Source organism: Amphiprion ocellaris, chromosome 16, assembly GCF_022539595.1.
Source record: "Amphiprion ocellaris isolate individual 3 ecotype Okinawa chromosome 16, ASM2253959v1, whole genome shotgun sequence".
Lineage (NCBI taxonomy): Eukaryota > Metazoa > Chordata > Actinopteri > Pomacentridae > Amphiprion > Amphiprion ocellaris.
In genome coordinates, this window is record NC_072781.1 from 11,730,388 (window position 1) to 11,757,174 (window position 26,787).

A 26,787-nucleotide genomic window follows, 5' to 3' on the forward strand; every position below is an offset into this window, starting at 1 on the left:
CCTTGAAAATAATGTGATTGGTTGATTAAAAACGTTGTGATATTATTACATATTTTGTAACAGTCTGACCTGTTTACTGAGGTAAAAATATCTTTCTGTCATGTCAGGTGCTTAATTATGGAGATTTTCTTCCATTTTAAAGGTCTATCACAGGGATTTGATACTGAAATCATTTTTGTATGGTGGTTTCTCAAGAAATACAAAAAACAATACTGCACATTGCTTAAAAGGAGTTTGATTAAAGAAATAATTCTAAACTGTATGATGTGATAAAAGTAATCGTAACGTCACAAACAGTGACACGATCCATAGTGGTAAGTGAATTGACAACCTTCTAGCAATAAAAATGTTAACATACAAATCTAAAAAAAAAATCTATCAAATATTTACCATTTGATTCCAATTAATATATGCTCCTTTTGTCCTCTTGAAAAATGCTAATTTTGTTAGTGTCTCATTTCACCAGTTGCATATTGTTAAAATAAGACATTCTTCTTTGTCATTTTAATAAGAACAAAATGTTTTTGAGCACCACAAAGTACATGCTGTCTTTAAAGAAATCTGATTTTTAACTTGAATCAAGTTTCTTCTGCAGGTTGTAGTAAGGAAGGTAATATTTGTAGAAGTGTGTCAAGTTAGGAGTTAAGGCACTGACATGATTCTAAAGTATACAGTTTGAGAAAGTGTCACATTTTTCCAAACTCACTCTTTGACAGCTGAAGCCCAGTCCGCCTCTGCAGTTGCTCTTCTCTCCGCCTGTTCGCCATCTTTGCCGGCCTCCTTCCAGCTCCTCCTCTTATGCTAAACAGCCTCGGTATCCGGAAATTAACAATCCCGTGATGTCAGGGGCAGTGCTAGCATAGCATCGAAGTAACCGGAGTGCCTTTCTCGATTTAGTCTTAAAAGTTATTCCCCGGTTACTGTCAGTTAACATTTCGGCTCCGTTGTCGTCTACCGACATGGGTTTAACCGGGTGGAAGGCTGTCGGCGGCTGTATCCCTCCGCTCGGACGTTAACGGGATGAAGGCTCCGTACAGGACCTAACGGGATGCCGCTCGGTTAGCCTCTCTGGAGCCCGAGGTCAGACTTATGTGCCACACAAGCTAGCAGGCTAGTTAATAACGCTGTGGCAAAGTAATTTACAAACTGTTCAGTGGAGAGAAAAAAATGGCGCAGTTTGTGTTGGAGCAACTGTCAGATTTCAGGGACTACACTGGCAGTCAGGAGCTGACCGAATTAATCAACCCGAATAACAGCAAACTGTCAAATGTCCGCCTGAGCCCAGATGGTCGTCACATCCATGTCATCCTCCGCAAACCTCAGGTCGGTCTTGTGACTTTTGACAAGTATGAAAGACCACCGCTGGCTCAGAACCAGGAGAAGCAGGATTTGTGGCTGACACGAACTGTGCCCATTGTGGATGTCTTATATTTGGACCATCACAACAGTAAAGACACAGCTGTAGTAGCGGTGGTTTATGAGAATGGAAAAGCTGAGTTCTGGAAATTCCGGGAGTTTAAGTCTGGCTGGCATCTCTTGCAGACATCAGATTTGTGCAACAGCCCCCGGGCCAGAGTGGTGTCTGTGTGTGTTTGCTCCAATCTTATCATCTGGTGTGAGGAGCGGCCGCCCTCAGAAAGCTCCCCTGCTCTCAGCTCCACAAGGAACAAGTTAAGATACTGTGTTTGCAGACGGGACTTTGACGTGGAGGAGGGGGCTGTCAGCTTGGGAGGGGTGAAAATCGCCCTCCACAATAATCCCAAATTCACTGTGACCAGCTCAGGTGAATATGTTCATCTTCTTCCTGACTTGAAAGTGAAACCGCTGCTGAGCATCTCCAATTTTTTCCTCGCCTGGTCCCCCCACCATGACTCCTTCACAGTCAGCACCACGTGTAAGAACATTCCTCTGAAAAAACTTTCAGCTAAAGAGTCTGACTTTAAGAAGCTGGTGACTGATTGTTTGGGATATTTATCAGCTCTGGAGCCGCCTGAGATCTACAACTTCTCTCCTACAGCATGTGGAGACCTGCTTCTGCTGCTCAGCACAGGATGGCTGTGTCTCCTGCAGAAAGATGGGATGCTGCGCAAGGTATACAAACTGGCAGACAACTGTTTGGTACAACACAATACTCACACCAGCCTATGTATATACCAGGATACTGTGGCACTACTGATCGGGCAAAATCTGTATCTGATAGACTTGAACTGTGGCAGAGAGCTGGAAAAGATTGTCCTGAAGAGGGAGGGGTCATTATATGTAAACCAGGCTGAAAGACGGACACCTCACCTGCTCTCAGAAACTGGACTTTTTGTGGTTGTGAACAGGGAGACAGACTCCAGAGACTGCCACTCTAAAATGAAGCCCTCTGGTTTCAGTACAGAGGAGGCTATTCATCCTGGAGCCCTCCTGGTGGAGGCTGTCTTTGAAGAGGCCTGTAAATACTACCAGCAGAGGAGCCTGAGCAGCGCCCAGCTCACAGTGGACATACTGAAAAAAGGAGGCAGATTCCAAGCTCCCATCTCTTTAGCCTCCATCCTCAGGAACTATCTCAACACGGGGTGGAGGCAGAAGGGAGCAGAGCTGTCCCAGAATGGAGGAGGTGGATATGTGGCAGGACAAGATAAGCTAATGGGCTCTCTGGAGGCGGAGCTCAAGGCTTTGGTCTCTCTGGAAGAGCTAAAGGGGAGTTTAGTGAGGGGAGGTGTTAAAGAGGTGGAGGCAGTGTGTGAGAGTCTAGTTGAGAAAGAAGTACTGAGGCTGCTGTCATCTTCTGAGCTGGATAAAGAGGCTCTGCTCTACCTCAACTCCATCTTCAGCATCTTCCCCTGCCAGGCGTGGAGGGCCGCACAGGCTGCTCTACAGCTACACTACAACGGGGAGGGCTGTCTGTCCAGCAGGGCTCCACCAGATGTGTGGAAAACTGTCCTCAGTCCTGCTCTGAGTTCCAGCTCCATAGCCTCCCTCTCATTCACAAACGGTGGGACAAAACACAATCACAGCCTTAAAGATGATCGCCTTGCCAACTGTAAAGCCAAACTTACAAGCTCCACTACCCCAGCTGTCCTGCCTGTATTTGAGCTCCTCTGCCAGTCAGTTGTTCACTTCCAGCCCAGCTGGCTGCCCAGGTTCCTCGAGCTCACCCAGCAGCAGCAGGGTTCTGCAGGTTTGGGCCTGAGCCTTGCCTCTTCCTCCTGGAGCTTTTCCAGCGGGAGAGGAGGGGAGGGAGGGGAGAACAACGTGCCGCTTTACAAACGAGCACTGTGCATCTTGTCCAGCCTAAACCCAGACAGAGACCAGCATCAGGACTTAGAGGTGGAGCTGCTGCTGGTCAGTGGGCGGCCCAACGCCATCCTGCAGGCACTGAGGATCCTCATGGGCAGGCAGCAGTGGGAGCGGGTCACCCAGGTGGCCCAGAAATTCTGCAAACAGAGTCCGCTGCTCAACAAAGAAATTTTCACTATTCTGCTGTGCGAGGTGGCCCATCACAGGGACCTGGATCCCTACCTGGACCTGTTGTGGACTCTCTGCCCTGAGGACTTCACCGTCACCACCATCCTCAACTTGGTGCTAAAAAACCTCCCCTCTCCCAGCGCTTCCTCTCATTCCACTTCTTTCTCCATGTCCGGTACAAACTCCCCATCTCCTGCTCCTTTTGCAGACTCCCACAGCAGCCAGCTGACCATTGGGCTGTTGAAGCCCCTGCTGAGAAAAGTGCTCCAGAGGGAGACCAAGCCGAGCCAGCGCTACGTCGACATCCTCCAGTCACCATCATTCCCCCCTGCAGCTCCTCCTCGCCAGCCTACTGTGCAGGCCAGCACTGTCACAGATCCCACTACGGACTCAGCGCTGTGCAACAACATTGCCCCGACTCTTCTTGCAGAATCACCTGAACAACGGAGAACAAAACCTGTCTCGTGAAGCATTCCACACATAATCGAAACCAAAGTGTGAATCAGTGTTGACGATCATATCAAAACAGAATATCAGTATGTTACAAATAATACAAGTATAATGCGACTAATTGTCACATTTGATGGTGTTTTTAAACAGGTTGCTAATGTGACTTGGAATATGACTACTAGTTCCTATGAAATGACTTCTGAAGATTCTACCAGTGTAAATACTTGAGTTAATTTTAAGTCTTAATGTGTATATACTTTATCTGCATTGTTATTTATCTCTTAGGCCTTAACTGCACATGGATGAGAATGTTCTTGCATTTAGTAACCTATATCAAAATACCATCAAAACATAATATGTTTCTGAGTTAACACAACTGCTCAGGTGAAGAAAAAGCCACAGACTCTTATTCTTGTGTATTAGCATGATGATTTGGGGGGAAAAAAAAGAAGAAAAAAGTTTCTGCCTTTAAAATGCTAATTGTTGACAAGTATAGCTTCCTTTCACTCACTGAAGTGTGTTCATGCGGCAGGTAATCAGCTGTGTAATTTCAGACAAGTTGGCTTTTGTGAGTAAACGTTTGTTTAAGTGAGGCATGATTTGGAAGGGGAAGAAGGGGAGGCGAAGGGGGAGGTCAAGGTTCCTTTACTGACTTTTAGTTTTGTAATTAGTTTATTAAACGAGCTCAAACATTAACCATGTTTTAATTGGCTCAACTGGACTATGTAACGTCTGTAAAGCAAACCCCAAACAGGATGCCTGTTCATCTTTTGCCTGTATTTTTCCATTCCTGTCATCCATTTTTCTCCTTAGACTCCATGTTGTCCGCTCTGCTCCCTCACAGGACATTCCAGACGGAATGTCCACTAAAACTGACGCACAGTTCGATGTTCAATTCAATTTCAGTGGTAACTCTGTTAAGATTCGAGTGTGTGTGGGACGTATTGTGACTAATGCAGGCACCCTGCTGCTTGCATAAGGTCACGTATGTCCTCCTTTGTGGATCCAGTGAGGGTAATGTTATTACAGATGATAGACCCTCTGTCTTCTTGCCCCTGCTAGTCATGCTCTGAAACTGATTGCACTTTTATATCTTACCAGTCAGCATTGTTTGTACCCTGCTTTTGATGCCTCTGTTGAAATGAATGTTCTCTGATTAAGTGCTCTAAACAAGGGTATGTTAATGTGCCTATTGTTGTTGCTGCCTTTACTACCCTTTGGGTGGTTCCATTTAGCTGGTTTTATTCAAAGAAAATGTTTTTTTGCTTATTTATTTTCTAACAATCTTTGAAAGACTACTAAAAGATAACCCCAGACCCATTGCATTGTGAGTTCCTAGGGAAATTCAGGCACCTCATAAGTGTTCAGTGACAATCAGACTCTAAAATGCTGCAGAATAATCAGAGTGCCTTTCACAGTGCTGCTCTTCATTTACAGGGTAGTGTCACATTTCCCACTGCGTCTCCTCAGCTTCAGTTGTATTCTGGAGAAAGAACATGAGGTGGTGCAGAGGATGTGTTTTCTGTATTGTAGAGTACAGTGGAATGTTTAATGCAATCCGCTCTTCTTGTGTGGATCAGATTTTCAATCATTGGCTGGTGTGACATTTTAATTTCAATATGAGGCCCTCTGATTTCTCACTCAAGTGTAAATCGTCTCTTTCCAAGATCTGTGCTCTGGCTAACAACACAAGACACAATCTGTGCAGCTGTGAGTTTCGCTTTGTGTTAGGCGTGTGCCAGCCAATCCGAGATTCACTGGGAACTCCCTAATTTCCTCATGCAAGTCACAAACAGCCTCATAATGACTGCTGGGATGTTAAATATTAATCTGCCTTAAACTCTGGCTCTGGTTGCTCTTAACAAATAGGAATTCCTCCTGGTTTTCCTTGAAGAAGCTTCATATCTACAATGTAACTTTGTTTACTCCTGGTGATGCTCACTTTTAGGCAGTATATTTTAAAAAAAAGAAGAAAATGTATAAGTATTTATGAACAGATACTGTATGCCATTAAACTGAAGATAAAAAATGTTTGCTGTTGAGTTTTTCCACAATTTATTATTTTGAATGTATTAATATGCTTGTTTTAATAGCACTGCAACAAATATGAAGTCTGGGGGTTTGATTGTACTTTGGTAGCCTTTAAGAGTTTTAATTTGGTCAATTGTTGCTTTACATTTCAATACACTGTTGTATTCCTCCCTGGTGCATGGGGAAGTTTAAGCACAATCAACGATAAATTTGTCTGACAGCTCATTTCAATGGTATTTTCAAACATGCATCATTATTAGCTACCTGTCAGGTTCATGTTCTCACAGTTTAAAGAAGTTCAGGTTTGTTCAGCTCCAGCAACATACTCCTTTGACATGACTGCACAACAGCAAGCTGACAAGTCAAACTCGGAACAACTGCGATGTCATGGCCAACGGGCAGCTTTTTACAGTCCATTCAGTCTAACCTGGAAAAGTACTGATATAAAAGCTAAGTTACAGCAATGTTTGAGATCTTGTGCACACAAATATTCATTCATATGATCCACTGCCTCCGTTTCTGAGTTTTGCCACATCCCCCCTCCATGGGCAAATCCACTTACAGCTGCAGTCATATGTGTGTGTGTGTGTGTGTGATCCAGTGGAGGGATTTGAGTGTGTAAATGCACTCAGATGTTTTCATGGCCGAGGCCTGTAAGAGGAATGTTGTTCAGCTTTTGATTTGAGAACTGACTGGGTGCATGTTTGCGGCTCTCGCAGCAAATAAGCAGGTTCCACATGAGGCTGTGAAGGTGTAATCACAGAAAATGGAGGGTTATTCCTGCATGTTCACTGTAAGAAGTAGAGGGTAATAAAAGGCTTATAAAACAGCAGAGGTGGATAAAACCTGCAGAACCTGATACCTGCCATCCCTCAGCCGATCGTTATTTCCTCCTTTCTCCTCCCTGTTTCTTTCTCTTTCACTTTATCTCACTTTTTTTCCCCCTGTGGATCGATTTTCCCCGCACCCAGCATCTCCTGTTACAAGATTTTGAGTCATGCTGGTGCTGTAATGCCATTGATTCACTTGTTCTAATTATAGATGGCATCCTGTAAACAGCAATAAATCTAAACAGATGCTGGCTGGCCCTCCCCGCTGCTCCGTCCTCTGCTTGTCTTTGAACAGCTGAACGCATCCTACAGAGCGACACAAATTAATGCATCGGTTCTAGCACATTTTCATCACTTGTGGAGGTAATTAATATTTCACACATGTCAGAAACCCACTCTAAACCCAAGCTTGTAGGGATTCCAATGCTTCTGATGGTGGTGATCATTTTTAATCTGTATGCAGTTCTAGGATTTAATAACCAAAGTTCTGCTTCTGTTTTGTTTCCATCCATGGATCACTGGCCTAATAATAAGTTTGGACTTTCCCCCAGAGGATCATTATTAAATTTGTATGCTGATTGGCAGAACAGTTGAATGTGTTATGAATGCAAACAAGTTTAAGTCAAGGATGAAAAGTGTATTTGTATAAAACGTCCCTTGCTTTAAAAGTCCTAAACCCTTATTTGATTTTTCCATTCAAATGAATAGTTTCATTTGAATCCCTACAAGCTTTGGTTGAGAATAGTTTCCAACAACATCAAACAAAGATCAAGTAGTGCTCAAATAAAAGTCAAATCTTTACATTTCAGTTTTCAACCAGATCACTAAAGGTTTTCTTCCAAGCATGTTGATCTACAGCGTCACGAGTAAAGAAGTGAGTTCTTGATGTGTTTTTCATGGACGGTCGAAATAACAGAGGCATGACAGTAATCATGGTCATAAAGACACACCATAGTAAAGCATGACGTTGTATAATCAGTGTAATCTGTGTAAATATGCAGGTATGTGTGTTTTAACTGTATGTGAAAGCTTCATGTTTACAAGGCACAAGACAGAGTCAAGTCAAGAGTACAGAGGTTAGAGCTATACACAATAATATTAATGGTGTGTTATTGTTACACACAGTTACTACATTTATCACTTGTGACACTGCCTCTCTCCCTCGACCCTTGACTACAGACTGAGACTCGATGCATTTCATTAATGCAAAATAGGATTATTATCCTTTGCACATCTCAGGTTGTTTGCATCATACAATATGTCATTTTTCACTTTCTCAGGCATGTAATTTGCACATTCCTGCACACTGTACGTATCTGTATTACTTTATATGACTTATAAACCCTACAATTTGCTGTACTTGCTTCTAATTTCCTTGTACCGCTTGCACCCTTTGCTTTTAAAAATCTTTTGATGCTTCTTTAAAGATTTTCTACTTGTCAGCGTTTGACACCGCATCAGATTCCACATATGTGAAAACGTACTTGGCAATAAAAGTGATTCTGAATCTAATTCTATTAAAAGCAGTTTCTGAAAAAGTGTAGCAGTGCGATAAAGTTTCATGTACTCTGCAAAAACATATCCATAGCAACAAATGTGCACGATGGAAAACACCGTCATGGTTATGTATAAAAATCAGACAGTGGCAGATCTCAGATAATAAAATTATGTGACAGTCAGTAGTTTGTTCGTTGAGCAGTGGCAATTTTTTTACTCAGTCATTTTCACAACAGCTGGCAGAAATGTTCACAACCTTTCAATCACACTGAGCAAACAGACCATATAAAGTGCTGTGGTACAAAGGATAAAACTCAATCTGCTGCCGAGTACAAATAAAGTAAAAAAATCATCTTTATCAAATCATGAATCACAGCAGTCGAAATCAATATTTACAGCAAGATATCTCTAAACAAAATGGTTAAAAAAATTTAAAAAACTCAATAGTGGCATTGTATAGTCAGCAAACAGCAGGTGACGAGTGTATTCATCGAATTATTCATACAGGAAGTTGTGCTTCTAATGTTAGTGCAAGTGTAATTAGGAATTTAGTTAAATAGTCTTTCATATTAGAATTATGCTGTCGAACCATAGTGATGTGTAGACAGAGACACGATCTCTGAGAGAACTGCACACCAACATTTATACACATGTATAAATGTGATGGACTCTAAAAAAAAGTCACATTTACAGTTTGAAATAAGGACAATTCTGCAGCAGCTCAGTTCACACATGAAATGCATATAAACCATTTATGGAAAAAAAAAGAAAAGAAATAAAACTCTTTAAAATGTTTATCTCAAATAATGAAAAAAAATCCCTGCAGGTTCCCTTATGCCCTGTGTCCCCCTGAGGTCTATTCAGAGATGCTGTGTGTGACATGTGAAACATTATTTAAAGACTGCAGTCCCTTTATTAAATGGCTTTGCTTCTCCACCTAATGGTGAAAATTAGAATTTAAAAAAGACTCAAGTATGAATCCTAATGTGGTTTTTTTTCAGTCAGGGATTTTTGGGTTGGAGTGGCAATGTGCCACATCTGTGCAGGCGTGCACCATGTGTTTTTACTTTGTCAAGCGCAGCAACATTTGTGCCTGCAGTCTATTAAAGTTGTACCGCACATGTGCCATCCTCTCAGGTGAATTTCATCTGGGCCCGTGGGATGTGGTTCATGATTATGTGGTTTCTGCAAACAGAGACATTAATAGCGGTCAGAAGCAGATCACCACGGTCAGATGAACCAGTCATTTAAATCATGATGCATGCTTAAAGCTGCCGTTTGTTTGTGACACTTACTCGTGGACATCAGAGTACTTCATTCTCCTGTAGTACTTGGCTAGTTTGATGGAAAAGATGATGCTGGGGATGAAGAAGATCATGCACCAGCCCAGACTGAACCAGAATGCATTCTGAGGAGAAGAAAGATTAATGAATTCCTACAGAGGCAGCAATATGTGTGCAGCACATGAGTCAAAGGCAAATTTCCATTTGAGAATATAAATTGTATGCTGCATACTGCATCTTGTCATATCATTGTTTCGTATTATCATAAGAATACAATGACCTCATACAAATATAAACAAAATAAATGGCTTCCCAAACGTGACACTACTCTCCTGACTGTATCGTATCAGAGTATTTGTCAAAAAGAAATCAGACAGCTAGAATTGTAGGTGGAGCTAATAAAAGCTGATCCTCACCAGAGACTCCACCATGTATTCACAGAGGATGATCTCAGCAGAGTCCACAGCTCCCGCCACCGGCCCACAACGACCCACCTGCTGTGTGATCTGCAGAGAAAGACACACACATCAGTAACAGTGCAAAAAAGGTGTGTACGAACACAAGGTATTTATCTGAACAAGCGTAGAGAAAGAGTAGAATACGACTTTACCGTGACATTGGCCCAGTCAGCATAAGCAATGAAGTACTCCAGTTGACAGTCTAAAAACTCTCTGCTCTCCTGGGATTGAGAGAGAGAGAAAAAAAAGAAAGTAAATTCCTGACATTTTCTCAGTGCTTTACAGTGGGAAGTCATGAGGAATCAATGGAACGCCTAACCATCTTGGAATTCTGGTTAAATCCGCGGAAGTGACCCATGCATAACTGCAGTGGCATTACGATTAGACAAGGCAAGAAAAGGTTATTCATACAGAGATTTCACACTCAGAGTCAATTCAAAGTGCTTTACAGAATGCATTAAAACTAACACATTAATCCGGTGATATGGTCTATGGTTTTTCTAATGTACTGACTGCGCATCCAAACCCTCTACATCTGGGTCACGTTGTTTTGTTACAAAAAATGTGGGCATTGACTGACACTCGGTGATCATAAACCCGAGCACCATATATGTATCTATAAAAATTGAAATAGTCCACAACAAATGCACTAATGAAGAGGCTGTTGCAGAAAGTTGCATCTTAAGATTTCTGTCTTCAGTAGGAATGAATGGAGCCTTGGGGCAAAGTGGAGCTAATGCTAACACAATATCAGTTCCAGGAAATATACCACAATATCAGCCTTGTAAATGCAAGGTGGATAATTAAAGTCTCAGTTAAAGGAAATGGATTTAAAGGTCATTAAATGTAGGACAAGCTTGTTTGTTCCACTTTGTTGCAACACTGAGGGTCAATGCTATTTCTGCATGTTTAGTTTGGACTCTATTTACCCTATTTGCATTTGAATCCCCCCTTTGATACTCCGGATGCAGCTTTTATAATAAAATCCACACTGGTGGCTAAAATACATGCACGACAATAACTGAAGACAAACAAAACTGGACACCAAATGTAACCCTGTGAATGTGGAACCAACAGCCACATTATTTCCACTACAAGCAGCAGATCTGCCTCTGCTCTCGCCCCCCCACTGGCTAAATGACTGACCCACCTCGGGCATTAACAGACCACATGGAGCACTTTTCTTCAAACTCGTGACTCGTGGCTCTACTCACGGTCTTGACGATCTGTGTTGTATTTGTGTTGAGGAAGTCTTGTGCTGCCCCCACGCTGCTTAGCACCTCCCCCACTGTTCCCTGGAAAAGGCAGAGAGGAAAGAATGATCCCCAGAAAGTCAGAAAAAGAAGAAAAAGGAGAATGCTTTCTGTTCTTGGCAGCTCCAGGTGTTACTCAGTGTACTCACATTGATCTTTTCTGCAGTGGATTGAAGGATCTTGATGGTTGAATTCAGGTTTTCCTTTGGGCAAAAGCAGTAATTATTTTTTTAAAATTTGGATGGAATGTTAGCATGGGGAAACTGAATACCAGAATGAGGAAGATAAGGAGAGATGGCAAGAAAGATGGGACAAGTGCTCACCAGCTGTGGGATGATGGTTGTTTCTATGTCTGGCTGGATCTGCCTCAGGTCCTTGGCCCCATTTTGGAGTTCTGTTTGAATTTCAGGGTTAGTCTAATAAAAGGCCAAAGCGCAAACAAAGTAGCAGTGATTAGTTACAGAGTAAAATATTAACAAGGGACGGTGAGTTATCTTCAAGTCTCGTGACTCACTTGACGACCAGCGAGCTCATCCAGCTTATCTGCTGTTGAATTCAGATTGATGCTGGAAATGTTGTTCATCTAAAAGAGATGAGCAAAGGGCATCGGAGTACAAATACGTTACTCATTGATACGTAGCATCACAGCAAATCTACAGATGGATGAGGCCTACCTGCTGTGTGATAGCAGTAGCGTCGAAATCTTTAGCCTTTGCAGAGATGCTGATGAGTTTGTTTTTAACTTCGGCGCTCAGAAGAGTGACTGATGACAGAGTGATATTGGTATTTTCAAAGTGCTGTTGGATCTCCTCTGTGTACTGTGTGAGACAAAACAAATATTATAGAGATAATCATTTCTGTTTGGTGAGCAAAGCATTTCTGCATGTATCAAATTCACACTAAGTTTGGATTTGCTTTATTTTTGACACTTAAAAACTCACTTTAGATACATTGAGTAGATCTCCTAGATCCACCATCTCATACAAGTGGAGTGTTGTCCACAGAGGCTGGTTTTCTTCACAGTCCCTGTAAAAATTCAATCAAACATAACTAAATCCAGCATCTGTATACAGCTCCTGATCACAGTTACAGATTTAAATTGTGTTATAAAACCCATTACAGAAAAAACATATGCAAAAAGCAAATTTTAGGTGATTAGGTGGTAATGGATGTCATAAAAAACAACAAAATTATAAGCTGGGTAAACTTGTATTACGTACCTATAAATGTCAGAGATGTTGATTTTGGTTTTCAGTCCCAAAGTTGAACTTATATCCAACTCTGGAATTAAACCTGGAGTGTCAAGAAACTGCAGGCAGAAAAGACACAGCATTTGTAGCATCTTTGTATGCTCTGTGAATGTGTGCAGATGCTGCATGTCTGACTGTACATCACTACCTTCAGCAGCTGTCCGTTGTTCCAGGGCTTACAGACAAGAGTGTAAACGTTTCCACCCAGTACAAACAGCACCAGCACCGCTATCATGAAGAGCCAGGAGAAGAAGAAGCTCAAACCAGCACCCCTGCAAGCACATCCAGGAAAAGTGGTTAGAACGGGTCCATGTTTCTCCTCTGGAAATGACACCGACAAGAGAATACAGAACTCACATCATGAGGAAGGTGCCTCCACAGTCTGCTGTACAGGAGCGTTTTGTGGGATCAGCTTTGGCCGTCAGACCCAGAGGACCCAGGATGAGACCCAGCAGGTTACATACGACCACCAGGAGAACCACACAGCACAGAGCCACACACACCCCCCATCTGGATGAGGATGCACACATGATGAGTGGTGATTATTGTTTTTTCCTTCACTGATGATCTGCACTTTCAGGCTTTTTACCTGATATGCTCCACTCTTTCAACTTCTGGCATGGTTCTGTCGACTTCTGTCTGCAGCTGGTTCAGACTCGCCGACACGTCGTTCAGATCAGATAAAGGAATTTCACTGGAAACCTGGGAGATCTGCATTTTTATGTCTTGTAGCTGTTGCTTGCTTCCTGAAACACATAGAAATATAAAGTATATCCTTTGAAAATTGATTTAACTAATTGATTCTTTAACTTATTCAGGTAAATCAGACATTTTGTGACTACAAGAGGCATCATTTACTCACTTTGAACTACATCCTTGGTCTCACTGGTCACCCTTTGGGGGATGCTTTGGAAGTAGTCCTCCACCTGAGATATCAAGAAAACAGCTTGTTTTTTTTTACATTACAAAAAAATCAGTAGAGTATGTATCTTTCTGTCCTCCTTGCTATTACAAAGTAGCTCTGTTGCTGTCAGCCAAAGATTTATTTATTTTTACTTACATTTAATACGCTTCACCTCAAAGCGTGAGGCTAAACAACACAGCCTCAGAGAAGTAAAAATCCATTCTCCACGTTTAATGACATTATCCTCTTCACATCACCACCCCACCTCATCCGTCTACTTACTGATACGTCAACAAGACTGGCGTTATATTCTAAAGATTGATGATTTTGTAATCATGTTTTCATCTGGCAGGATTCACTGACCTCATCGATTCGGGATTGGAGATTAGCTTTGACCACTTCATCCACTGCAGACTGAAACTCATTCAAACTGGGAAACTGTGGAGAAGAACCAGACGCACAGCAACTACATGTAATCACAGGCCTCAAACTAACAGTAGGGGGCAGCAAGCTGCAGCAAAACAAGCATCAGTAAGTTTTCTCTGATGATCTCAAAGAGCCACAAAGGTAAATGAGCAGAATTCAAAGAGTAATGAACGCTTTAGTCAGTGTGGTTTCTTGCTGCCACGATGGAGGTTATAAATTATCCAGTACATTCCCTTAAATAATGATGAAGAAAGGAGATGAAAAGAAAGGAGTGGAGACCACAGAAGGGAAGAAGAAAGGAGAGATGAAAGGACAGGAGGCAGAGAGCAGAGAAGAGGAGACTAAATGTGTCAGAGCTGGAGAGGCGTAGGAGGAGCAGATGAGAGGAGGACAAATCAGCTGTTCAGACAAAGCTAAGAATGAAGAGCTATTATCATGTGTCACGGTGTCTCAGCCTGCGTCAGAGCTAGTTTCTGGAACAGGCCAGAATATTTTAACAGTGATGGCATTCATCCAAACAGGTCCGGCAGATCACTTTTAGTCTCAAATATCCAATACACCGTCCACACTTCAGACTGACTAGTGCCAGTGTTTACATCCATCTCTTCTTCACGCTCCACTGAACCGCCTCCCAGCTACAGCGCCCCCCTCTGTCCCCACCTGGAACTCCCCCCATCTTCCCCTCCAGCACACCCACTGCCTCCCCCCTCTGGCTCCCCCTGCCCGTCACCCCGGCTCTACCAGAATTCAACTAGCTGCCAAATCCCCACCATCATCAGCTTCAGACAACCTCGGCAGCCCTCCCTCAGAAACTGCCATTTTGCTAACCTTCGCCCACTTCCACGGACCTCACAGCCTTGTCCCCAGAAGCCCTCCCCTAATCACACATCCACACTTCACCTGAACTTTGCCCTCTTCAACACCCGCTCCGTCACCAGCAAAGGCCCCATTCTACAATTATTCATCCTGGACAATAAACTGGACTTCCTCTGTCTAACCGAAACATGGCACAAACCACTGGACTTCTACCCACTCAACCAAGCCACTCCCTCCGGATACACGTACCTCAACTCACCCCGCCCAGAAGGTCGAGGAGGCGGCATCGCAGTCATCCACAAACAGGTCTTCACAACCATCCCACTTTCCATCCCTGCCTCCCCCTCCTTTGAACACCTTGTTTTTAAATTACCCGGTCCCACCCCAATGGTCACTGCTATCATTTACCGCCCACCTAAACCAAACCCCTCATTTCTCCCTGACTTTTCCCACTTTGCCACCCAGCTATTAGCTACATCTCCGTCAGTCCTCATCCTTGGTGACTTCAACTTTCACATGGACAACCTTCACAGTAAATCTGCCTCTGACTTCCTAGACCTCCTACAATCACTCAACCTCACCCAGCATGTCAATTTCCCCACCCACAACCATGGACACATCCTCGATCTGGTTTGCTCCTCTGGTCTTACAGTCCTAAATATCTCCAGCTGTCATCTCTCCATCTCTGACCACCTAGCAATAACTATGGACATCAGCCTCCCCACCCCCCTGCCCAAGGAAAAACGGACAATCTTTTTTAGAAACACTAGATCACTCTCCCCCTCTGTATTCTCCGCCTCACTGACCACTGCATTGTCCATCTCCCCTCCCCCATCAATCAATAACCCCACTGACCTCATCAACCACTATAATCATACTCTCTCTTCCTGTCTTGATCAGCTTGCTCCCCTCAAATCCAAATTAGTCACTTTCTCCCACTCTGCTCCATGGTACACCCCCGAACTCCACCGCATGAAAGCCCATAAACGACAGCTGGAACGTCTTGTCAAGAAAACAAACCTGACAGTTCACCGTCAAGCCTACTCCGACTTCCTCCAACAATACAAAGATGCCCTGAAATCTGCACGGTCCACTTTCTACTCTGACCTGATCAATACCAGCTCCAACAACCCCAAGTCCCTCTTCTCAACTGTCAATAAACTCCTTGCCCCCCCGGACACCGTCTCAAACTCGTTCACCACTGACAAGTGCAACCTATTCCTCTCTTTTTTCCATAACAAAATCATCTCCATCCACAGCAGCCTTGTCACCTCTCCCACCTCACTTGATCCCCCCTCTCCTCCACCAAACCCTCTGAACTTTCCCCCCCTGGCCCACTTCTCGCCCGTTTCCCCCCTGGACCTGCCCAAATTCATCACTGGAACTAAAAACTCCACATCCTGCCTGGACCCCATCCCCACTGACCTCCTCAAAAACTGCCTCCCTGTTATCTCCCCCCTCATCTCTAACATCATCAACACTTCCCTCAGTACTGGCTGTGTCCCCTCACCCCTCAAGCTCGCCTCTGTCTCCCCCATCCTCAAAAAACCTGGTTTGGATCCAACCTCCCCTCACAACTTCCGGCCCATCTCCAACCTCCCCTTCTTATCCAAAACATTAGAACGTGTCGTCGCTGCCCAGTTGAAAACTCATCTCACCTCCAACAACCTGTATGAAACCTTTCAATCCGGATTCCGCTCTCATCACAGCACTGAAACTGCTCTCCTCAAGGTCACCAACGATCTCCTCCTCTCCTCAGACTCTGGACAAGTCACCATCCTCATTCTTCTCGACCTCTCTGCAGCATTTGACACAATCAATCACTCCATCCTCCTGTCCCGCCTTCAATCCTCCATTAACATCACCGGCACCGCCCTCACCTGGTTCACATCATATCTCACAAATCGACAACAATTCATCAAGGTCAACAACTGCACATCCGCCACCGCCCCCCTGTCCCATGGTGTCCCTCAAGGATCAGTCCTTGGCCCCCTCCTCTTTATCCTGTACCTCCTCCCCCTCGGCAACATCATCCGCCGCCACAACCTACACTTCCATTGCTACGCCGACGATATCCAACTCTACATCTCCACCAACACCACCGCCACCACCACCCTCCCCTCTCTCTCCAGCTGCTTGGCCGACATTAAATCCTGGATGAGGAAAAATTTTCTCCTGCTAAACTGCGACAAGACTGATCTCATCTTTATTGGACCTAAATCACTCACACCATTTCCCCACCCCCCCATTACCATTGATAACACCACCCTATCTCCTTCTGCTCACATCCGCAACCTCGGTGTGATATTTGACAGCAACCTCACTTTTGAACCCCACATTAATCAGATCACCAAAACTGCCTATTTCCATCTCCGCAACATCGCCCGTCTCCGCCCCTTCCTCTCCTTCTCAGCCGCTGAAACCCTCATTCATGCCTTCGTCACTTCCCGCCTTGACTACTGCAATAGCATTCTCTTCGGCTCCACCTCCAAAGTTCTCAATAAACTTCAACTCATTCAAAACTCTGCTGCCCGACTCCTCACCCGAACCTGTTCTCACGACCATATCACCCCCGTCCTGCAGAACCTCCATTGGCTCCCCATTTCACACCGCATCCAGTACAAACTGCTTCTCCTCACCTTCAAGTCCATCCATAATCTTGCCCCCTCTTACCTTACCGATTTGCTCCTCCCCTACACCCCCCCCAGGAATCTCCGCTCCTCCCACACAAACCTCCTTTCCATCCCGCACAGGACCAGCCGGCGACATTGGGGGGACAGAGCCTTCGCCATTGCCGCCCCCACACTCTGGAACTCACTCCCCCATGCCCTCCGTGACTGCACCAACCTCACCACATTTAAATCCCTTTTAAAGACTCACCTTTTTAGATCTGCTTTCCTTAAGTGATTCTGTATTTTATCTTGAACTTGTTTTACTATCTATTGATTTTAATTAACAGTTTTGTTTTATCTTATTGTATTTTATGTACAGCGTCTTTGAGTTTTTGGAAAAGCGCTTTATAAATAAAATTTATTATTATTATTATTATTAGTTTGATTACATAAATGATTCTTCCTGTTTCTCCGTAAAAACGTCCAGCAACAGGGCTGATTCATCGTCTGTCAAACCAGACTCCTCTTTTACTTAAACACACTTCAGATGAGTGGAGTGGATGCTCAGACCCGCCTGGATGTTTTTGTCTTTCAGAAATTTGAGCACAAATTCATCAGTGTAATTCATCTTTTATATGAGGCTTTACTGAATCACTACTTACAGAAATGGAGGTGTCCACTGTCAGTTTCTGCAGCTCCGGCTTCAGGTTGTCGCAGTGAAAACATTCTGGCTTGGATAAAGTCTGATCGATGTGATTTTTAACAGCTGTGACATTGGCTTGGATGCGGTCCAGGCTGGACTGCAGCTGGACCAGGGATGAGTTCAGGTTGTTCAGCTGAGCACTGGTGTTTACAGTCTCTGCTCATTCAGATGGAGAACACACACATATCAACACGGCATACACACCTTTAAAAACTAATAATCACTTGAATGCATCCATCTCTGTCATTTTTGTTACTATGAATGCTTTGTTGCTTTGAATTCAAAGCTAAAGGACAATGAGCAGGAGGATAGTCTGTTTCGGGAGATATTACACAGATGCCTTTAGCAAAGCTTCACAAATATTTTCCATATTGCCTCTACTAAGTTTGCTCTGTGTTACTCTGAGAGTAGATGAGCTGTGTAAAGAAATCTTTTAGTAAATGGTGTGTGAGCACTTAATTCATTATCTTGGGAATGGGAGAACTACTGCAGCCAAAAAAAAAATAGAAATACTGGAAATTCCAGTATGATTTACAAACACTCGAGTTTGTTCACACTTGCATGGGAGCATAACTCAAAAACTAAGAATACTTTGGGCTGGAAGTATGTTTTAGTTTGTTGGTCTGAATAGCATTAAATAATTATCCACATTTATTTTACTGTATTTATTTTCATTGTGTCTGAAGAATTTCAGTGAGATTCTGGATGAGTTTTTGTTGACAGAATCTGACACAATAGAACCGTGGCAACAGGAATGTACACAGGTTTAGTGTTACAGATCAGCCTTCACCACTGCCATCTGAACTGAAGTATTTTGGCGTAGATGAAGATAGGGGCTGTCTCAACATGCACCAGATTATTACACAGCAATAAAACCTGCGTGTGACTACAATGCTTTATTAATGTTGAAGCTTTGTGTACCCAAAGTATTATAATGATAATAATACTTTCCCTCAGTCCCAAAATGGTCTTGCTTACCTTTAAATAACATTGGAATCATCTTACTAGTGGGAGGAAATCAAAAGACATGCTGATAAGATATGAGGATGTAATATTTTGATAGTACAAAATAAGCCTCCGTGCTCTTTTAAAAGAATATACACTACCTGTCAAAAGTTTTAGAACACCCTAATTTTTCCAGTTTTTTATTAGAAATTATGCATGTTAATGTTTCATTGTACTCTAAAATGAAAGCATAGAACAAATAAACAAATGAAGTTAAAAGAAAATAAATTTAGAAACCAAAATGTATTCTAAGCATTTGACTAATCAAAGTACACAGATATAACAGCTGAACATACTCATGGCATTCTTTCTACAATGGAAATCAAATGTTCTTCAGAAAGTTCTTCCAACTCTTTAGCAGAAGTTCCCATAAATGTGTGGCACTTGTAGGTTGCTTTGCTTTCACTCTTCTGTCCAGTTCAACCCAAACCAGCTCCATGGGGTTTAAGTCTGGAGACTGCTGGACTCTCCATGTTTTCAAGCTTAGCATCTTGTTCTTTTTTCCTAAGGTAGTTCTGGCATAGCTTGGACTTATGTTTTGGGGTCATTATCTTGCTGTAGGATGAACCTCTGAAAAAGGACTTTGTGAATAATTCTGAAATGTATATTATTTTTTTCGTTTTGGGTAACCTTAGCTTTTTTTTAACCTCTGGCTGTTCACCACTTACCTTTGTACCATTTCACGCTATTCATTGGACTTGAACTACTTGAATTTCAATAAAAAACTGGAAAAATTGGGGCGTTCTAAAACTTATGACCAGTAGTGTATATAAGCAAACGTTCTTTACTGTTAACATGAGAGTCTTTTCTGATGTGTTATCTATTAGTTTGAGCAAAAAAATAGTTTTTTGTAATATGTGAAAGTGGCCTCCCTGAAGAATTACTTGCTACTTCACGCCAAGCATCCCTTTTGTTTTTTTCCACTAAAGAATGTCAAGATACTTTGAGCAAAAATGTGAAAGTGATTCCCACCTCAGGTCCACTGGATTGCAGATGTTTTCTGCCTGACACATTTGTTCACACAAGATGATAAAAAGAAAACCCCTTTGCTGAAATTGATATTTTTGAAGGAAAATATTCCTAAACTTGTATCGTATTTTGTCCTTTAGCTTGAAGTAGTAAATGACTTTTGATTGCCGAATACAATAGACATCTCATTTTATATAGATTGGATGTTTTCAAGTTCAAAAGTATGTTACACATTTTGCAGTAACCACACAAGTCATGGAAAAATGCCAATTTGTAACGGAGAATGTTTGATTTGTGATTTGACATTGAGATTGCACTCTCGCAGTTAAATGGATGAGATGTCACTGGGACATTATTTCTGTATTTCTATGCGTTTATATGTATCTCTCCTCTCCTTTTTTGTTATGCAATGACTAAACTTATGAAAACAGCTGGTCCCAACCAAACCTTTTAGTGCATTAAAGACTTAACTCAAGACTTCCCATTGTCAGAGGTAAGAAGTTATGCAGATAAACTGTGCGGTGCCCGCAGGAGCAGGAGTCGCCTCCAAGATTACTGATCTTGTCAAATATGTACACAAGCATTTACATGTTCACCCTGACGCAGGACACAGCATGCAGGCACATTATACCTTGGTCAAGAAGTTTAACTGACTGCAGCGCTGGGTCCAGGGTTCCTCTAAATCGCTTTTGGATCTCTGTTCCCAACAGAGGTCCAATTTCTACAAAAAAAAACCCAGCGTGAGATAGTTAAACAAGAGGTGGGACTGAAGTGGTTCCTCTGATTTACATAATTTGTTCCTTGTTATTACCTTGTAGGTTTCTAGTGACCTCGTCCACAGTTCTGTAGCTCTCATTCACCACATTGTCAACTTGCTGAAGAACGCAGAGGAAAAACAAACTATTTCAAAGTGTGTACATAAGATATGGGTTGAAATACAACATGCAGCAAGACCGATTATATGAGCTAATCGTACATTGCAGCTTGGGCAAATGAAGAACAACAAACAGAGGACACCCTTGTCTTTACCAGCAACCTTTTCCCACTCTCCTGTACCTTGAGATAAGTATATTGACACAGCCAAACACGGAGCTGCTCTTTAACAAGCGGCTGACTGGAGAATTCGGAGTCTGTTTGCATCTCACACAAAAACTGTCGACTCACAGCAGAGTGATGGAGGAGTGTGAGACTTAATGTGACTGATGCTAAACACTAATGACATTATTCATGGTTTTCACATCAAAACCACAATTAGTCATCTGGACATTGCTGCCACAATGAAGCCATCGACCTTTGCACTTTGTATGTTTCCATACTTCAGTCAACAGGAAATTTTCTCTTACCTGAGGCACAGATGTGAGGAAGGTGTGGATATTGTCTACAGTGTTGCTGAGCTCCACTGGGCTTTGGTCCACACTCACTTTGAGGGCTTCATTACTTATGAACATGCAGATGTTCCCAGCGCTACAAAACAATCAAACAAACAATATATATATTATTATATATAAAAATATAAATATATATGTATGTATGTATGTATATGCAATTGAATGTGTGCCATGAACATAATGTTGATCTGAGGGAGACGCACATGGGCAGTGAGCCATTCATATTCAAGCTGTCATCTTTCAGTGCTAATTTCAGATAACACGCCATCATTACGCTGTTCAAAAACAAGAACACAACAGCGCACGCACACACTCACAGAATAATGATTGTGGTGACGAATGCACTCCAGTAGAGAGTTCTTCTGCGACAGTGAATGGCGGATGTCTGCTTCTGGTACATCTTCCCACCACAGTTGCCACAGCAGCGACAGCAGGCCAGGAAGAAACCAACTATGGGCATCAGAACGATGTACAAGATGCCGATGGCTATACACACCAGGAAACCCACTTGATACACCAGGGCCTAAACACACACATGCATACAAATTACATATATTACAACTAAAATGACACAAATATTACTTTCTAGGCCAAGATGGCAGAAGTGCGGGAGGTTTTTGTGGCCTGTTGTGACGTCAAACATCGGTGGGACATCACTAAACAGTAGTTTTATTTTACTCTGGTGATGGTCCACAGTCACAGTGCATGAAAGAGGCTCAGTCACTTCAGTGGACTGTGATATATGCACACAAGGAAGCTTTCATGTTAAACATTCTCAGATTACCAGCTGGAGGGGCTCTGATGAGGGTGTGTCTGTTTGTAACACACAAACCTCCCACGGAAGTTCATTTCAACGTCCTAGAACACAAAAAGCTGACGGACATTCACTTACTTCTTTGATGTGTTCTTGATTTAGCTGCATTTGATCAAAATCCTGGACTATTTTCAGGATCAAATCTACAAAGAAATGGGAGAGAAAAGACATTGTGGTTCAAGAAGGCACAGGAACACATTTTTCTGAAGAGCAGGGGTAGCTTTTAGTATTTTATGGTCACGGTCTCTGTCAACCTTGGACAAAAGTGGGGATAATGTGTCTTGTTCCCTGTACAAACGTTTTAATCTTTTGCATTGTAAAAGTGGACATCTGACACCTCCATCTCCTTGTTACTTGGAAACCAGAACAGCTTTCAGGCAAGATTAACAAAAAAATATGATACAAAGCAGGCGGTTTATGGTTCCACTGGACCCTGTTATTGTGGGAATTTAAAAAACACAACAAAACAAAAAAAAAACCCTGGAGTTAGCTGAGAAGACATGTTCAGGCATTTATGTTGGTCTCACCGTCTGTCTGTGACACATCAGATAGCAGCCTGCCATTAATGTTTTGTAAATTTGCATTTTACCTCACTGCTTTGCATTTCCACTTTCTGTCAAACAAAATCTCACAATCAGCCTTTAAGTTACTTCCCTCCCCCCTGTATTACCCAAGATAGATAAAAGACTGTGTGTTCAAGCTCTTATTGTCACCTACCAGTTAACACAAAAAGTTTTACAAGCTCTTTGTGAGTCATACAGTGACAATTGCTGGAAGTCTACTCATAAGATCTACATTCAGTCCACCAGATCCGATGACCATCACTGAGTGTACAAAGAGTTTGAACTGGTCAAAGGTTGCAGGGCAGGAGTTTTCTTTCTTCTTTTGTTTTCTTTTCTGAAATCAATACTGAGTAGGAAGTAAAGTGTGAAATAGAGAAGGGGATATGGAGCAATTACAACCCATCACAGGAACAGACGAAAGAGCACAGGTGTGGCATAAGTCATAGACGTGAAACACTGGGCTGAAAACAACAGAGCCCATCAAGGTTAAAGGCTGACTGGGTGAAACGCAAGAATTTCCATTAAATTACTGATTAACAACCCCGTCATCTTTTTGTATCGGTGTGATTAACACAGAGGAAGTCATGTCTCAACTTTGGCCCCGTAGGGAAATCTAATCCAGCAGTGTGAAAACCAAAGGATTTTAATGTGATTTAAATTGCACCTGTGAGCTGTCAGCAGGAAATGGAAGCTATGAAAGACTCAGAAAGGTGAAATACATCAGAACATGACAACAGACAGCCAACACATGTTTTGGGGGAGTGATACTGATGATACTGACCTGCAGGAAAGGGGTTAGGTTGGATTGTGTGGAGGAAGGACCGGACCACAGGTGCCATGAAGCCCACACCGGTGTCCTCCTTCACTGTCTCATTGTACTGAGGCTGGGTGAGGCTCTGTGGCATCGCAGCTCCCGAACACGCCGCCTGCGGAGGGACGGACTGGGCCGAGCTGAGACCCAGCAGCAGCATCACTCCCACGACACCCCTGAATGCTGCAACGCTGCCCTGCCACCTCCAGCTCCTCGTATTCTCACATAACGCCATGTTTAGGAAAGACTTGGCAGGAGAAAGCTGGCGTATAGATTCATTAACTCATGGCACGAGCTCTGTCATGATGCATCTGGAAACAAGACAAAGGAGCTGAACACAATGGTACACTCATACAAGGCAGGAAAATTAGAGATTGGAGATGAAACTCACAGAAACCCACAGACTGAGTCACGCTGAAAGAGGTCGCAGCGCAGTTCATTGCAGCACGGCGACTAGAAAAAAAAAAGAGAGAGACTGCTGCTATTTTGCAGAAGAATGGCAACAATGGCATTTAGTAAATGGGAAATCTAAATGTTAAGCCAACGCCTGTTCAGTTTTTTAAAAGGAACCGTGCCCTTTAAGCTTCTGTTTCATACTATACTCATCTGGAGACCTGATGTCATGGAGTATAGGAAGTGCTGACATTTAAAAGTTAAAAGGAAAGTTTTGAAAAATTAGATAACACATGAAGGATACATACAACCTGTCCAGGTTGTGTTCACAGTGTAAACTCACAGATAAGCTGCGTCTGCCTCAGATACCTGCATCTCCTCTGTTTATCCCAAACCATGTTTTTCTGTGAGAACTATAGACTATAAAACATTTATCAGAGAGAAGCCATCTTCCACCTATAATAAGCCCATGCGCAGTATTTGAATATCACTGTATGTTTCTAAGGTGTAGCTCCCTTAAGCAAATAACTTAAGCAGAAACTAACTGATATCTACTTCTTTTAATGCTCAAAGCAGTCCTCCTGTTTTTCTTGGTGTCTGTAAACACACTATTATTAACCAAAGACAAAGCAGCCTGAGGATTTTTAGTTTACATGAAAAGTAACTGCTCATTTCCCAAGTGAGAACAAGGTGAAAAAGTGAGCTCAAAATGAAAAAAGAAGCAACAGAAACATAGAGGAAAAGAGAATCTAACAGCATAAGACCAGAGTGAACATTGAGCAGTTTTCTTTCAATCAACTCACCTTTCTTAGCTGGACACAGAAGGACAGTCAGGCTGCTCTGATCCCCAGTAATTCACCAAGGGGTGTTTGACTCTTATAGTCCTGTAGGAGAAATCTGATATATGCTCTGCTCCTGTTGTCAAGTTGACTGTGTGCTGGCCTACAGAGCACTGGCACTAAGCAGAGAGGGAGGGAGAAACGGGATCGGAGGAGGGAGGAAGGGAGGGTCTTATAGAGAGAAATAGGGAGAGAGAGGGAGGGAATGACATGTAGGAGTGAGAGATGAAGTAAATAAATGACAGGGTTACCATCAGACGGATGAGATTTGACTATTCTGTTTCCTGGATCCTAAAAGTCTTTGAGGTCAAGAGGGTTTTGTGCCAGTAACAGTCATGGAAATAGTTATGAAAATGTGTTCATGGAGAAGTAAACAACAACCAAAAAAAAGGTTAAAATCAGGAAATTATTATTCTGATAAAAAAAACATTTTTTGCTCGCAGGCTAAAAAAGCAATTTTCAGTCGTGCAACTCACTCCACATAAATCCATCTAAATCTGCAGCGGTGTGGTGTCCAGATGAAGAAACAGCCCAAACATCCAGGACAAGATAGCTGGGGAGGATACACTTGGGGAAGGGAGTTGGGAAAACAGCAAAAAGCTGCCAAGAAATTCTCAAAAATATTCCATCGCACTAGCATATTATTGGCAACAGCTGACAGATAATATGTTCCTCATGTTATCAGCTTGTCAAGAATGAAGATACACAGTATAACATTGCAGCTGAGCAAGCAAAGACAAACATATAACCTTTGTTTTACAGACTGAGTATTAAACTGTTCTCAGGAGAACAGCCAATTGTGTACCGATAACCTACTTCTTTTCTTTGATGGGATTGTAGAAACTGTGATGAGATTTTTTTTCATTTTTGAGAAGTTGGTCCACAATATGCAGGGAAATGTAATCCTGAACATTCTGCGAAGAAACTCTAGAAGTCTGCGCTCTTCTGTTATAGAAAAGAAAGAAAACATATTCACAAAAAACACAGAGGCATAGCAGTGCAATAGATGTGAATCTAGCTTCCCTTTTGTTCCTGAAGCGATGGAAATAAAGCATCTATCCTCTTCTCTTGTTTGCATTATCAAGTCCACAGTCTCTTGTCCCTGATTCACCTCAGCTCCAAACTCATCAATTACCAGCTGATCCTTTAATCCACTAAAAAACGCTTATCAAGTGGCTTTGGCACATGGGGGCTATTATGGCCTTGCAGTGTTGTCTCTGATGACTGTGTTTCTAAAATAACAAAACCTCATGGTCACAGGAATGTCCTTGTGAAAATATGCTAAAGTGGGCAGCTTGACAGGATATTTTTCCCCTCTTTCTCTCAATTTGGAGAACTGATACACAGAGCTGTTTCCTCTGCCAGTTCCTAGTGAGAAGCCTGTAAGCGATCATGTCCTTTTCCCAACACTGGCGACTCCTACTGGCTGTTATGCAAATATTCCAATGAGGCTATCAGACTCCACTGGTTTCCCACGTGTAAACATTCCCACTGAGAGGGACTGGAGTGTGACCGAGGGTGACTTTTTTGTTAGTTCAAGCTGATTTGCAACAAAATTGAAGTGTGCAAAACCGTGTAAATGTCGAAAAATATTAAAGTGATACAGAGAATTGTGTGGCACAAGTTTATCCACAGTCATTTACATTGTGTATCTGTTAAGTAACCGCTTTGAAAAATGACCTGAATTACATACTTTCAGTGTGTAGTATGAAAGCAAATATCTGCTCATGCCCACATTTTGCTTTTTTTGTTTCACAGATGACCTATATCTGACTTTCTTGTTTGACTTACAACAAAAACAAATACTTTGCTCTACTTTATTGACTGTACATCACATAAATTGACGTCACAGTCTGTCATTAGCTGGCCTTCCTCTTTTTGCAACTGCCACCCATCATGGTTACTCATTTTTAACGTCACTGCCGCCTTTACCGACAGAATGAATGAGTTCCTTTTAGAAAATGGCAAAAGAGATGAGTCACAATTTTGTGTTTAACTCACAAACAAGGGCTGCAGCGTCTCAGATTCCACTCCAAACT

At 42.6% G+C, this 26,787-nt stretch overlaps 2 protein-coding genes across 3 annotated transcripts; one reads left to right on the top strand and one right to left on the bottom strand.

Annotated features, from left to right (window-relative positions):
* The first annotated feature begins 814 nt into the window (after window positions 1-814).
* On the top strand, window positions 815-5,945 carry LOC111578867 (HPS6 biogenesis of lysosomal organelles complex 2 subunit 3). Its single transcript, XM_023285845.3, has one exon. It carries the CDS (start codon window positions 1,168-1,170, stop codon window positions 3,919-3,921), a length of 2,754 nt encoding a protein of 917 aa, XP_023141613.1. The 5' UTR covers window positions 815-1,167; the 3' UTR covers window positions 3,922-5,945.
* A 2,502-nt stretch (window positions 5,946-8,447) lies between these two features.
* prom2 (prominin 2) lies at window positions 8,448-24,897 on the bottom strand. Of its 2 annotated transcripts, none has more exons than XM_055018736.1 (25): window positions 24,713-24,897; window positions 23,918-23,969; window positions 23,487-23,827; window positions 22,221-22,285; window positions 21,646-21,851; window positions 21,284-21,404; window positions 20,752-20,815; window positions 20,572-20,661; window positions 17,926-18,122; window positions 13,773-13,847; window positions 13,368-13,431; window positions 13,095-13,251; window positions 12,863-13,015; window positions 12,654-12,777; window positions 12,476-12,564; window positions 12,197-12,281; window positions 11,930-12,073; window positions 11,770-11,838; window positions 11,579-11,671; window positions 11,405-11,458; window positions 11,217-11,297; window positions 10,155-10,223; window positions 9,961-10,050; window positions 9,557-9,669; window positions 8,448-9,446 (listed from the first exon to the last, which is right to left on the bottom strand). In XM_055018736.1, exons 3-25 carry the CDS (start codon window positions 23,749-23,751, stop codon window positions 9,395-9,397), a joined length of 2,520 nt encoding a protein of 839 aa, XP_054874711.1. In that variant the 5' UTR covers window positions 23,752-23,827; window positions 23,918-23,969; window positions 24,713-24,897; the 3' UTR covers window positions 8,448-9,394. The 2 variants fall into 2 exon arrangements, with proteins under 2 accessions (XP_054874711.1, XP_023141608.2); XM_023285840.3 differs by having other exon boundaries at window positions 23,908-23,969.
* Window positions 24,898-26,787: the final 1,890 nt, after the last annotated feature.